The sequence below is a fragment of the Ixodes scapularis genome, unplaced genomic scaffold (genome assembly GCF_016920785.2).
Source record: "Ixodes scapularis isolate PalLabHiFi unplaced genomic scaffold, ASM1692078v2 PGA_scaffold9__187_contigs__length_104089568, whole genome shotgun sequence".
NCBI classification, from domain to species: domain Eukaryota; kingdom Metazoa; phylum Arthropoda; class Arachnida; order Ixodida; family Ixodidae; genus Ixodes; species Ixodes scapularis.
Window position 1 is genome coordinate 4493955 of NW_024609884.1, and position 14676 is coordinate 4508630.

Genomic DNA, 14676 nt, shown 5'->3' on the forward strand with positions numbered 1-14676 from the left:
TTTGGAACACGGCCTAAGCGTCGCCATGGCTACTGCTGCGGCAACACACAACGTTTCTCCCAAACAAACCAGCGTGCTGTGGATGTGCTCCTGAGACCCCGGAGACAAACGCTGCTTCGTTCGAGGAATCCCAGCAGTTTTTCAGCAGCTTGTAACACATAGCAGTCTGAATGGATTCGCGACCAGCCACGTCGAACCGACCTCCGTCTCCAGGCATGCGTTCGTTCACGGCAGCGACGCAGCGCAGCGGTTTCCCGAGCAGCCGGCTTGGCGGGCGGCCGGACACGCGGGCCGGCGCGGTGCCGGGCACGGGAGTGCAGATCAGCATCCCCGACCGGCCCATCACGCAGCACGGCTTGGTAGCGCCCAAAACGACGGTGTCCCGGTCGTCCCAGCGGCAAGTCCAAGACAAGACGTATTTCATCGCGCTGCTCCGAACCAAGATGACCGAGCTGACCAACGAGATCGGCCGGCTACAACGCGAAAACGACGCCCTAGCCCAAGAACAGAGCGGTTACGCTACGTACGAGAAGAAAGCCGAAGTTCTTGCCGCCGAGCTGAAGCAGCTGCAGGGCCAGATGGCGGACCACAACCTCCTACTGGACAAGCTGAACACCGACGCGGACATGGAAGACGTCCGCGAGGAGTACAACGAGCTCAAGGTGACGCCTCGTTTTCCGAGCTTTCACTCTGAGAGCACTGGTGTGAGATGGCCGCTGCAATTCATGAGAGTTAGGGGTGTGCGAATACTGCTTCGAGTCGAGGAGCGCAGCGTCATCACTTGCTTAGGCACCGCAAAGCGAGCCGGTATGTCATGGGTCTCCCTAGCACTGTGAAAACACTTTTCGACTACAAGTGGGTAGGTCTGCGCCGGTCGATAATGTCTACAGGACATCCGGGTTTATTTGACGCTCAGCTGCACATGACTAGACCTCACGCGAGTAAAGTTACTTCGAAGATACCTAAATAAAAGACCTTTCATTACGTAACGAGAAGAAATGGGCGAGTAAACAATTTTTGCTTTTTGTGTTTTGTTTTGTCAGGGTCAAAATGACCAAGAGGCAAGAAGCGTGGAGCTGCTTTTCGAGCAAAGGCAGGACCGTGAACGTCAACTGAGACAACTCGAAGAGGAGATTGAAGAGGAGAGGAACATGGCGGACAATCTGATAGCAGCAATGAAGCCAGAACTGCGTCAGAGGTAGCACACTTTGATTAGCTCACAGCTCTCACCTTTTATTTGTGAATGAAACAAAGTCACATTTCAAGGGACCACACTCGCACATCTGCGACTGATATTTCGATGGTATAATAGACCGATCTCATTAAGCGTCCGGCGCATGCGTGGCGCCGCCATAACTTCAGTTCACAGGAGTCAGGACTCGGACGGCGGTGCACCAGAGGGCTCGTGACATCTCGTGCTACGATGAGCTCCAGCGAGGTTGCCACACGTACAGAAAGGCCAAAATTCCCTCTATGCATTGCGGCGGCGTAGTCAAACTGGCTGGTGAAATCGGTTTATAGGAGGTATTCACTGTAGAGCACTGCACGGGCCCGGGCCTACCCGAAAGCCCGGGCCCGGCCCGCGGGCCGGGCCCAGGCCTGGCAGTGTACGCTTCAGCCGGGCCCGGGCCACACCCGGGACGCATCCGGGCCGTCCGGCCCAGATCTGACCCGGATCTCGGCAATCGCTAAAACACAGGGGCAATATGCATACATCGTCAGCACTTCTCTGTCATCTGTACACAATCTCATCCCATCGACCTTAGATGCGGCGCCGCAAGCCTTCCTGGTATGGGCTACTTGCATACATATACGCGTATGCATACATCGTCAGCACTTTTCTGTCATCTGTACACAATCTCATCCCATCGTCCTTAGATGCGGCGCCGCAGGCCTTCCTGGTATGGGCTACTTGCATACATATGCGCGTATGCATACATCGTCAGCACTTTTCTGTCATCTGTACACAATCTCATCCCATCGTCCTTAGATGCGGCGCCGCAGGCCTTTCTGGTATGGGCTACTTGCCTTTCTGCGGCACCGCGGTTCTCCTGAACCAAAATAAATATTATTATTATTATTAGAACACCAACTGAACCGACCGACACCGAACCTCCGGACCGCGGACCCGCCCGCGATCCGGAGGTACGGGGGAAACGCGCCCCTTGTACATGTTTATCTTTCATTCTCTTTGTCCGCGCATTCTTTTTTCTACGGGTGGGTTGGTGAACGCGAGGCCTTCGCTGGGGTCATATCGTTTGGTCGCCCTCATGTGGGGTTTTCGTGCGTTGCGGTGTCCAAAAACAGGTCGCGTACGGGTCCGTCGACGGTTGATTTGTAGGTGCACATGGCTCTGGACGAGTACTGTTCCCGAGCTGTAAGCACAATAGCCATGAGCGTTGATGGGGGCCTCGTGATGTGGGGTGGGGCTGTGGGCTCCTCTGGGACGATCGTTTGACTTCGGAGAAGTCTGCGACCCGGCCAGCGATTTTGTTTTTCTTAAAGTTGTCAGGGGTTCTGGTGGACCGTCTTTGTGCTGTTGTGTATTTCTTTCCCGACGAAAAAAAAAAAAAAAAAAGCAAGATAACCATCTTTGCTGTATTTCTGGTTCTGATGTTGGTGCTTCAAAAATAACTAGCGCAGGGGAAAACTCTCGCCGGGTACACGCTATCGCGGCCCGGGACGAGGGGGTCACATTGTTGGGCGTTCTGAAACGATAACGGGCTGACTTCCCCACCCTACATCGAGTGACAGCCCTCTCTGCGTGGACGCGTGAACGAAGCCGCCTGATTGGTTAAAGCTTACATGACTGACCCTGCTTTCATCTCTTGTTTTTTAACACGAATTGCTTCGAGGTGATTGCGACATGACTGCTGTCTAAGATAATCTTCAGCTACGTCGAGCTGACTTTGCCACAAGTGGACAATTGAATTTTATATGCGGTCTTCAGTTTCCCTTTCGTCGCCAAGTTGAAGGAAGGACTTTCATCGGGGCAGCTGAAGCTTGTCACAAAGGACTCCAAACAAAGTGATGTGTGGAAGAAATTTATGAAAGTTGTTGACGCAACCACGTCAGCACCGCCGGGACATGTTCAATGCAGCCACTGCAAAGCATTTTTGACCTACACTCTAAAAAAAGTTTGTGCGTCTACTTTTACGCACAACACTCGAAGAGCCAATCACCGCAACTTACGGAAGCAGCTCAGCGAGTGACAGTGCCGAAAGATTGTTTAGACCAAAAAATGCAGCGTGCAAAGCAATGCAAAACGTCACGTTTGCATTGCTTAATGTCACAACTCAGACTGCGTTTTTTAATCTAAACATATGTTTCGGCATTGTCATTCGCTGAGCTGCCTCCGTAAGTTGCGGTGATCGGCTCTCCGAGTGTTGTGCGGCAAAGCAGACTCACGGGCTTTTTTTAGAGTGTACGACGGCACCAAGACTGGGACCTCGCATTTGAGCCGGCACAAATGTAAGTCGTCCACTTCTGAGTGTGCGAGTGTTACTTCTATTTTCGCTACAAAGAAGTCCAGCACTCCTGCGATTGTCAAAGAGAAGTTGACAACGGCTTGCGTTGGCTTATGCGCCAAAGATATGCGGCCATTTGATGTAGTTCACGGAGACGGTCTGTTCAGCTCGCAGATGAACGCATTGGCGCCCGTTACGGAAACGTCTCTGCGAATAACGTGGTTCCACATCCCACAACTGTGTCCCGAAAAGTAGCCGATATGAGGCCTGTCATTGAAGCAGCAATGAAGGAAAGTCGCTGCGCAGTTACAACTGACATGTGGACAGACGACTGCGAAAAGATCGCGTATACTACCGCAACGGTTCACTGCATTTATGAAAACTGGGTTCTGCAGAGCTAAGTTCTCTTCACTTGCGATTTTCCGAAGGAAAGGAAAACGGGCGAAAACATACGCAAAGAAATTGTTCGAAGATTTTTAAAGCTTGGTTTCAGTAAACACCTCCTTGCGAACGTGGTGTTCGTGACCGACCAAGGTGCAAATATTATAAGTGCACTTCGTCCGTACACAACGATGAGCTGTACTGCTCACATCTTGAACACCGTACTCCGGCATACATTTGACGAGTCGTTCGTTACAGAAGAGCTGCCCGCCATAGACGAAAGCATCAAAGGTGTCAAGTCTGTTGAGACTTTTCTGAAGCAAAGTGGACTTGCTAGCGAGTTGCCACATGCTGTGTACCAAGATGTGAGCACAATGTGGAACTTCAAACTGGCAATGATCCGGTCGGTATTTGTCCAGTACGAAGATATCGAACGTATTTTGGACACCAGAAACAACTGCTTGCTTGATGAGGTGAACAAGTCTAACCTCAAAGAAATGATTGATTTCTTGGAACCTTTTGAGGAGGCGAGCGACAAGTTGGAGCAAGATAAACACTCCACTTTGCCGTTTGTGCTGTTGTGCTTTGCCAAACTAAGCAAGCATCTTCAAGTGGTGCCTTGCGACCCATCCCTTACTGTAAAATTCAAAGAGAGTACAAAGCATTTCCTGGAAGGCAAACTACAGCTCGAAGAAATGCACAAGATAGCGACATTCCTGTGTCCACAGTACCGGCAACTCCCCATGCTCCTTGGAAACGAAAGAAAATTGGTCTACGGCAACTTGAAAGAGAGGTTGTCAAGCGAGGCACTGCGGCTGGCATCAATGAGAGACGACGTGGATATTCGAGACAACACTTCAGCTCCCACGAAGCGTAGATGTGTGGATGAGTTCCAAAAATGGTGCGATGTGGAAGTAGTGCCAGAACAAAGTGATGAAGTTGACAAGTACATATGTGCCGAGTATGGTGGCGAAGGTGGAATGAAGGACTTGATGCTATGGTGGCAGACTCACCAGATCATGTTCCCGCAACTAGCAGCCCTTGCAAAGAAAGTACTCTGCATCCCAGCCACACGTGCCAGCAGTGAGAGAAACTTCAGTGCAGCTGGGTACGTCATGAATAAGCGGCGAACCTGCCTGAAGGAAGAACCTCTAGATAATCTCTTATTTTTTGCACAAAAATATGTAATCATTGAACATTCTTGTTCTCTCCCAACTTTATGTTAATCTGCTGTAACCTCAGTTTCTTTTTCTTTCCCATTGTATATAAATCTTGTAAATAAACCGCTATGCTTTGATCTTCGTGTTTTACCTTTTTAACCGAGCTGTATAATACCTCTGTATGCTGGGTGTTGTCCCCAATGTCTAACTTGTTGGCTTCACATTATGTAATATGTTTTATATAAGATAATAATGTACTCTTCTAATTGACCACAGTCACGTACACAAGCTCAGAGCCTTCTGAGCTGCTTCGATTCCTAGCACGCGCTCGCGCAGCTTACAAAAGCCGTGAACTCGTCGTGTAATAGATATTACACGACGAGTAGGCCCGTGTAGTGCTCTAATTCACGGGACTCCATTCTGTTGAACGTTCTTCGCAGCGCACGCTCAGAACGATGCTTGAGGGCATCTGTTTCTGGCATTTCAGAAGAAGCGAACACCGCTCGTGCACAGCTTTGATCGGTGCTCAAGGTCCGCGAGCGCACGGGTATCCATAGCTTTGGCTGCACTGCCTGCGAGATCTGAGTGCACAATAATGCGCGTTCAACATCCATTCCACACAATCAGAATCGCTGTTCTTAGAAGACGATAAATGGGAGCTATTTCTGAGCATGCGCGTGGACAACGTCCAACGATATGGCGTCCTGTGAATACCCCCTATAAGGCAGCTAGCCGTTTTCGCTGTTTCGTATGCTTGACTGCAGCTGGCCATGGGAGCCTGGCCAGCAGACGCACTCTTACGGGACTTGGCTTTCTGCTTTGCCTGGCACGCTTCCCTGGGGCCAGGACAACTCTAGAATTGTCTACTTTCCGAGGATGGGGCAGTCGAGATGGAGATGACCGACGATGTTGATTCCTCGGAAGTTGTACCCCGTGTCCCAAATAGCGGCCAGGCTTTAGACTTAACTCCTATGGAAATGCATTGAAGCCACCGGTCTTCAAAGCATCGGGCGCCGTATGGTTCGAAGACCGGTGGCTTCGCTGCGTTTCCATAGGAGTTAATCCTTTTTCTTTTTTTACTTTTTCCTCAGGGAAGTTCGCTCTTTGCGAATTTTATGGAAAAAATGCGCCACCTGTGGCCAACGCTGTACAAAATCGGAGCGCGATAGGTTAAGAAACCGATTTTTGCGGTCGATTTAAAGAGCCTGGCCGCTATTTGAGACATCCGGTATATAAAAAGTTCGGTCCCGCTGAGCACGTTGCGGCGAGGTAGATGTTCAGTGACCAGGGTGGCCACGTTTATTACAACAAAAACGACACATTGCATAAAAAAAAAAAAAAAAGTTTCACCAGACTATCTCTTTTGGTCCCCGTTCCAAAGCCGAATCTCCTCCCTCGCGCTGCTCAATTTGTATAGACGCGAGAGCGATCTCCCTTTCCCGTCTAGACAATACACACACACATGACGTACGCAGCGTACGTGAAAAGATGCACGCATGGCAGACGACGGACGTGCTCGAGCACAGATGCCGCGCGTGGCGGCTTGTGGTCCAGTTCCTCGCATCTCTTTCCCAGACAGGAATAAACAACAAAATAAATCTCAAGCTTAGCAACTCTCATTTTGTGTAAACTATTATTATTATTATCATCATCATCATCATCATCATCATCATCACCATCATCATCATCATCAAACGTGTAAACAAATTAAAAATACAAATGTACGCGTGTAAGCAAGTATACTCTGTTTCATACTTAGTGTGCAACGCTGTCCAAGCTACTGACGCGAGCATGGGGCTTGATCACTTGCACACGTTCTCGCGCAAAGAAAACCAGATATGAAGCCACGCGCTCGCGCCAGTTGCTTTGACAGCGTTGCACGCTAAGTATGAAACAGAGTAAACCTGTGCGCTGTGTGCTTGCAAGCTCTTTATGGTAAGAAAAATGTCCAAGACTGGTGAGTGTGATGATGCAGTGATAATTGTGGTGTACTCTGTCATGTGCTGATGCCACCAGGTACGCGGAGCAGAAGGACGCCAACCAACTACTTTTGATTCAGCTGGACAAGCTTCAACAGAAGCTCAATACTCTGCAGTCTCAAAGGAATTCTCTTGAAGAAGATATCTCTTTGTCTCAAGTAGGTGTTTCAGCAGTTATTAGCAAAACAAAAATTCGTGCGTTGTTGGGGATTGATACAAAAGCCGGAATTGCTTGCACCACATTGATACATGTAAATGTCTGGGACCGGTAGCGTGAGGGTTGGAACTGATTCGGTTAAATGCCATCTGCCCTTTGCTGACTGGGATATTGCTGTATGTCGCAGATAAAGCAAGAAGCCGTGAAACTGTACGAACGCCTGCGGGAGCTGGGAGAAAAGAAGGCTGTGCTCCAGGAGGAACAGCGACTGCGTGGCACGCCAGCTCAAGAGAGGGAACGTCTCCTCGTACAGGTCACAACGATTTGACATTTGAGCATGCTCTTTTCACGCCTTGCTAATTATGCTGCACATAAAAAAAAAAAAAAAAAAAAAAAAAAAAAAATTGAGAAGGTAGAATTGCTTGGGTTTTAATTGATTTCACTTTTCACATTACGCACGAAACTAGTTGTGCAAGTGATGTCCTTTCCACAGGTGATGCTGTCTTCTGTCTATGCACATTTGTTTTTGTTTAAAGGTCCTGTCGGACTAACCGGTACAAAACTGCGACACAGATAACAGGTGGCAGATGAGAATCGTTAGTTTCTCGGCAATTGTTCGAAGAAGAATCCTAACATTTTCATTTACGCAGGTGAAGGAGGACAACGCCGAACTGGCGGGCATCGAGCGTCAGACGTCCGAAGCGAGGGAGCGGCTCACAGCCGTCCAGGAAGAACTGTCCCAGCTTGATCAGGAGCTGGAGGATCAGCACGGCGAGCGGCGTGCCAAGTACCGGGAACTCAAGAAGCGCGAGGAAACCATGGACGCCTTTCTCGAGACCTTCGCCGACACCCGCCAGGCTGAGGTAGATCGCCAGGAGAAGCTGCAGGGCGACATTGTGGAGCACCTGGAGATCGTGTCACGGAACCTGCCTCACTTCTCCAACTTGCCCAGCCAGGACGAGATGGCTCTGCTCAGGGACGACCTGGCGTGAGTGTAGCAGCGCGTCTTTCCAGCTTCGACTTGCCGCCTCCTAGAGAACGCCGGAATGCCTCGCGCAGACTGTAACTGCAGTGATGTGATGGCTGCGCCAATTGCGCCAAACTGCGCCAAGGGGGTAACCCTGCTGCATCCTGCTACATTTTGCCAAAATATGGGTAATCTGCGCCAAGCCTGCGCCGAAGGGCCAATTTCGGTCGCCTTTCAAAACCGAAACTAAACTAAGTACCGTAACTGAGCATGCATGAGCTAGGTGGTGCAAACAGCCGCCCGACACAAAATACCCTGCATCAATCGTCCATGGTTTTTTGCATGCTTTTTTCCGCCATGCCCTCTCTTTCACGCTCTCGTCGTCTCGTAAGCGTAAGTCTCGTGTCGCGTTTTTTTTTTTTTTTTTTTTTTTTTTTTTTTTTAACGATAGATGTTGGCGTGTGTGCGCTGCGACGCTAGCGTGCTGGGGGGAGGCACTCACTTGATCGAATGACGTTTTAGCGAACGCCCACGTTTCATCGAACGACACTTTGGCGAATAGTCGGACGCCGCGAAGCGGCGTTTTCGGTTGGGCTAAGTGAGTTCATATTTTTGTAATGAGTTGCCGCAGGTCGCCGCGAAGCGGCGTAAAGCGCAGCGCGACGGATGGGTTAACGCGCGCCCCCGTTATTCGCTAAAACGACCATTCGCTCAAATGTCGCCGCTCGCTAAAATGTCATTCGCTCTTATGATATGGACCCCGTGCTGGGTACCAGGCATGACGTGACGCTGTAAAACGAAACTATGTTTCGGCGCGGCGGGAGTTACTTTTTGAGCTGAAGCTCTCGCTTCTGAAATCAACGGCCACACGACGTTGCAGATATGGAGCTTCCTAAACTAAATCATAAGGACCGCCGCTTGTTCATGAACATTCATGTTCTTGTTTAAAACATACGCTGCTACAAAAATCCCTCTCTAACTCAAAGACTGCTGTGTCAAAGTATTGATTACCTAGGTTTTTCTTGGTGGGCTTTCTTTCGAGAGGGACCCCGGTACGTGAAAAATGTGTTGCGAAGAAAAGTTGAAGTGAGTTAAAACAAAGAAGGGAATGTCTGCACGCTGAACCCGCAGAGCGCGCTTGTTTGTCTCGAGTTAGTCGTTGCACAAAGCGACCCTGGCTCGCGATGTCTTACATCAATGCGCTCAGGTTCTTTTTTTCTGTGTTTAGCTCGTACCGCGCCTGCCGGCTTTGCAAGCACGCGGTGCTGGACTCTTTTTTGTCGCATGCTGGGCTGTTACATTTTGCATAGACTTTTGGCAACCAGTTGGCGACGGAGTAAAGAGGCATGTTTTCGGTTTCGATCGAACAGCCGTTTCGGTCGCGCGACGAAGCACATGCACCTGCAAGCCTGCCGGAGTTGCCCTCACGTGCATGCAAACCAACGATGCGAACATAATTGCACGACAGAGGCACCAGCCGGGACGCTTGCAATTCATTGTTTTACACTTAATTACTTTTGACGAAAATCTGGCACGTCGGCAATCAGTAAGACGGTGGCAAGCGGTTTTTCGGAATTGCTTGGCAAAGCCTACAGCACTGTACACTTGTGGGATGTCGCAATGTCTCTTTGGAGACATTGAAATTGGACATTCATTACTACCCTAAGCTAACGCAAAGCTTGCTCCAGCCTTGCAGAATTTTTCGAAAAGCAAAAAGAAATGTGTCATGTCATTGGCATTTCAGTTACATCTTGAAAGACTCCCAGGTGGCCGAACTTGATCATAATTGGTTTATTTCGGCGAGCAAGATTCTCTTCGCGTGTCCAGCATTTAAAACAAATATTTTAATTTTTATTAGAATATCTGCTTTAAAACCTACTTTTGCTGCTCCAAAACACTGTTTTGGCTGCTCCAAAGGCCACTTTTTCTGCTCCAAAACACTGTTTTGGCTGCTCCGAAAGGTGCTCCAAAACCCGCTTAGGCCAATCACATCACTGTAACTGTCATCCTCTTCGCTTGTAAGCTCTTGGAACAATCCAAAGGTTCAGCTTTGGGCCTCACAAAATCAGGACCTAGTGCTATTTGGAAACTGTAAATGTAATACAGCCCAGCGGCTCGGTATTTTGAAATATTGTTGCTGGAAGTTTACCCCATCCCCTTGTCGGATTGCGAGCTGCCCCGTAGGGATGCCCACACCTCTCACGTCTATCCCCCTTCTATCTGGACCACACCAAACGAGCAAGTATATAGTGTTAATAATTGCTTGAATTGCCATTGTTATCGCATACATATTTTTTTATCTTCTGTGTCCTGGTCCCTCTAGCCACCGAGTTTTGGAGAACGGTTTGTGATGTTTTTTTTTTTCAGAGCCAGCTTAAAAAAAAAAGAAAACGAACAGAAGTGACTACGTATTTGAAGGTGAAATGTGATAGAAATAGAGTCACTAGACAGTTGGAAGTAAAACTTTAGACACCTAGAAGTCTGAATTTTTTTTTCTTTACAGATTCAAAGAGGGCGAGATGGAAAAGTCTAAAATGACATTGTCGACGCTAGGGCAAGAACAAAAAAAGTTAGCTGTTGACTTGCAAAAGGTATGGACCGCAGTAACACGGTGTACATTTTTAGCTGTTCATATCTGGAGCAGCACACTTATTGTGTTTGTCTTTCAGATAGAACAACTTGAGTCAAAGGTACAACTGGAACTTGACAGCCTAAGACTGAAAATGAAAAAAATGGAGGATGAGATGGTAGTGTTCAGCGACTTGGATCAGTTGAAAAACTCCGCAGAGCACAGGAAACAGCAGCTGCTGGCTGAGAAGGAAGCCTTACAAGCCAGCAAAGAGCCATCTAGAAAAGTTTGTTTCTTTCGTGACGTTCTTTGTTGATCTTACAAAACTTTTCGGGTGTGTGCACCGCGCTTTGCACCTTAACACAACTGACAATGGACCTTTCTCAAGAAGAGATATTCGAAAGTGGCGGGAGCTCTGTGGGGAAATAGATGCCTTAGGTGGAAACCCCGTTACAATCGGGCCGATCGCAAAATTACCATCCTGCTCGAAGAGAAAGCGTAAAGAGGCTGAACATTAGGCTGAAATGATTCTCGCGAATCATTTCACCCTAGTTTTTACAACGGTAGCTGTTAGTGCCCCTTCCCGGCAAAAAATGCTCATGTACGAACGCAAAACTCCACTCTAGAGCAGAGGCACTGCTCTCCCTCTCCCCGTCGTTCCTCACACACGGCGAGCGTCTCTCTCGCTCCCCACTTCCCCCCTCTAGGCCGCAGCTGTTCCGAAACACCCACGTGATCACGGGGAGAACGCGCTCAACTGGCTCAACCCTTCCGGCTGCCGCCGATCCGCCGATGCGAAATACTCACGCGGTCGCGCTGTGCTGGCTGTGCGGACACGCTCCCTGGCCTCCGCACTGCCGCCGCCCGAAGTAGGTATGCGAGCTGCTCTGTAGAGGCGCCGCTCTACAGAACAACTCGCGTACATACTTTCGCTTCTTCCGCCGCAGGCGGAATCACTAACGCCGCCGTTCTAAAAAAAAAAAAAAAAAAAAAGAAAAGCACGTCGTTGTATTTATCAACATATGTACCATTTCTCACAATTGCTCCACCAAAGCACACATCTCCTCACACACGTCTTCTACATCAATTCCACTGAAAGCAAAGAACCCATTGCAAATATTGTACATCACACTGGCCATGGAGAATAGAAGGGTAGGAGAGGGCATGACGTCAGCCGCGTAGCCTCCACAAGCCATGCTCCCTTGACGCCTTGCCTCTTTCTCATTTTCCTCCTTACTCTCACCACATCACGTAACCGTAGCTAGCCTTCGTCTAGCCTTCGATCTGATAAAACCTACCGGACAGAGCGCGCGCAAGCCCAGCAAGGAATCCCCTACAATCAACCATCCATCTCGCACGTGACATCTCACGCGCACCAATCGCCAGACAAATCTGCGGTCACGCTGGGCACAAAATCGTTTAAACTTTTTATGACTAAGCTTCACCAATATTGCAACGTGCCCCCTCCTGGTACTTCTAAGCTCCTTGACACTGGCCGAAGGCAAATCTTCTTCAACATGCCTTTCCACAGTGCAGCAGCTACCGCTGACAATCGCCGCACACTTTGTGTGGTCGTTTGCATTTTTTTATAATTAGGAACTGAAACGAGACGGACGGCTTGTCATCGCTGAGCTTGCCGGTGGCGTAAGCCACGGACTTAACTTGCGTCGAGTCTAACCGAAGGCAACTGCAACGGCTTGCGACTTACGCGTTGCTATGGCAACAGCTGCATCGGCTCCAACAAAACCGGTTTTTACCCCGTTTTGTTGGATGCAGCTGTTGCCATAGCAACCTGCACGTTGCAAGCCGTTGCAGTCGCACCCGGTTGGACTCACGCAAGTGTGTGAACCAACCTTCAGTCGTATGCCCCCCCCCCCCCCCCCCCCCCTGCGTAGTTTGTGCGCCGGCCTCTTGGTACCGTCTTTATGTGGAAAAGGACACTTTTTGAAAACGGCGAGCTTCTGGCGCCATTAATCGCAGTGTTGTCGCGGCCTATTTTCTCTTCTTCTCGGAAAGGCTGTGGAGGAGCTGCAGGCCCGCTACGACGATGCCAGGGCGAAGCTGAACGAGAACGAAGTTTACACTCGTGTGGCCAATCTGGAGCGCCGCTGGCAGCACCAGGAGCAGAACAACTTTGCTGCGCGGGAGTTCATCGATACCAAGCTGGCAGAGCACAACTACCAGCTGGTCAAAAAGGACGTCCAAGCCCTGCTGGATGTTTACAACTCTTTTCTTCAGGAAAGCCTCGTCAAAGCACCCCAATCCTATGGCTAGCGTTGGCTGCCGTGTTTTAGCCATTAGCCATGCCAATATCAGCGTGCACGATTTAAAAAAAAAAAAAAAAATATTGTGCGACAACTTTTTTTTTTGTAGACCCATACACGCCAGTAATCCCTTGTTACACAGCCACCCTTAACCGCAGTTAAAAGTAACTTTAAAGTTAGGGGTGTCTCGTGGGGTCTCGGGCCCCGCGCCGATTTAGAAGACTCCAAACCTTTTAAGATCTCGCACTCCTTCGTTCTTTCGGCGTTCACCTGGAGAATTGGTGGTTAAACGTTTCATCTAAATTCCAAGCAGCGGTGTCAAGGTGGCCTTTGTTCCTTATGTTTACAAACCGGAAGTTCTCTGGGACGTCAAAGATTTGAGCACCGCAAAAAAAAAAAAAAAAAAAAAAGGGTCTATGGGCAGTGGGCAATCGTTGCAGGTGATACCATAGCTTCGCTGTCCAACCGCCTTCACAGCGTGGATTGGAGCCTTAATTTTTTCCTACACTTTGTAGTGTATCGCGTGCCCCCCCCCCCCCCCCCCCCCAAAAAAAAAAAAAAAAAAAAAGAAAAAAAAATACAGCGTTTTTTTGTTTTTTTTAATTGCAAAATTATCATTGCCGAACGCTGTCTCTGCCATAACTAGGATTCCGTGATTTCGGAGTTTATTATTTTTCGTCAAATTCGGAGGGTATTTTTCGGAGTTTATTTTTTTTTCAGAAAATTCGGAGTTTATAGGAGTTTATTTTTGTTTGATTCCAAAGTCTCCGAAATTCGGAGTTTAATTTTGCAGTGTTTCCTATGAAAAATAAATAATATCCTGGTATAAACGTATGCTTGACAAAGAAAAAATAAAACGCGGTTATATCAATTAATATTTCTTCAGCTGGATTTGGTGTTGGGGCCATTGCCATTGGCAATACGAATTTGTCCCACCATTAAAGTTACGCACATGTGTGGCTTCGATGAACGTCAATACCTTAAAAATAAACTCCTGGAGGTAGCCTCTGGGAGGCATGTATCCTATTCCATGTTACCCGCGGCCGCGCGAGGTGGAGTGGTAAAGAATGAATTAGGGAAGTTTCAACTGTCCCTCTTCCCAATTTTATGCAGTCACTATGGTCCATAGCTTTCACTGCTAAAAAAAAAAAAAAAAAAAAATAAACAAACAAACACAACCTCTCCTTCCTCTATATAGTATGGCCCAAACTGGAAACCAATTCAGAGGCTTATGTCGCGACCCGAAAGTAATGACATCTCGTCCTGAGCCTTGACGAGATAAGCGGTAAGAACCCTTTTCTCAATGATCCGAGATTTGAAAGATAACTGTGGTTGCATTTTCCCGGGACCATTGACCCTGTGCGCTGATCAAACTTAATTGTAAGTCTTTACTTAGTTTTTTTGTTTTTTTTTGCGGGGGGGGGGGGGGGGGGGGGGGAGTATTGGCACGTCAAAATTCGGAGTTTATCGGATAAATCCGAATTGACCAAAATTTTACTGGCGGGTGTTTTTCGGATTTATCCGAAAACACGGAACCCTAGCCATGACCTAGCGCAAGCAGTCCTAGAAGCCAAGGTTTCACAGCTAAATATTACCATATTCAAAGGTATGTGATTTTTGGAAACCTTCAATGGGAAACTGGGGGCCTTTCCTAGTGGTTGACACCATTCATCCTCATGTACTTGTGAGCGGTGGCGTAATAAAGTACGTCAGTACACATTGAGTGTGGTTA

General features: G+C 48.6%; 1 protein-coding gene across 1 annotated transcript; it reads left to right on the forward strand.

Moving 5' to 3' along the window:
* Positions 1-19: 19 nt before the first annotated feature.
* On the forward strand, positions 20-13354 carry LOC8028780 (intraflagellar transport protein 74 homolog). The gene is made up of 8 exons (XM_029986947.4): positions 20-662; positions 1044-1198; positions 7025-7145; positions 7332-7457; positions 7795-8132; positions 10615-10702; positions 10781-10966; positions 12697-13354. Exons 1-8 carry the CDS (start codon positions 171-173, stop codon positions 12952-12954), a joined length of 1764 nt encoding a protein of 587 aa, XP_029842807.2. The 5' UTR covers positions 20-170; the 3' UTR covers positions 12955-13354.
* Positions 13355-14676: the final 1322 nt, after the last annotated feature.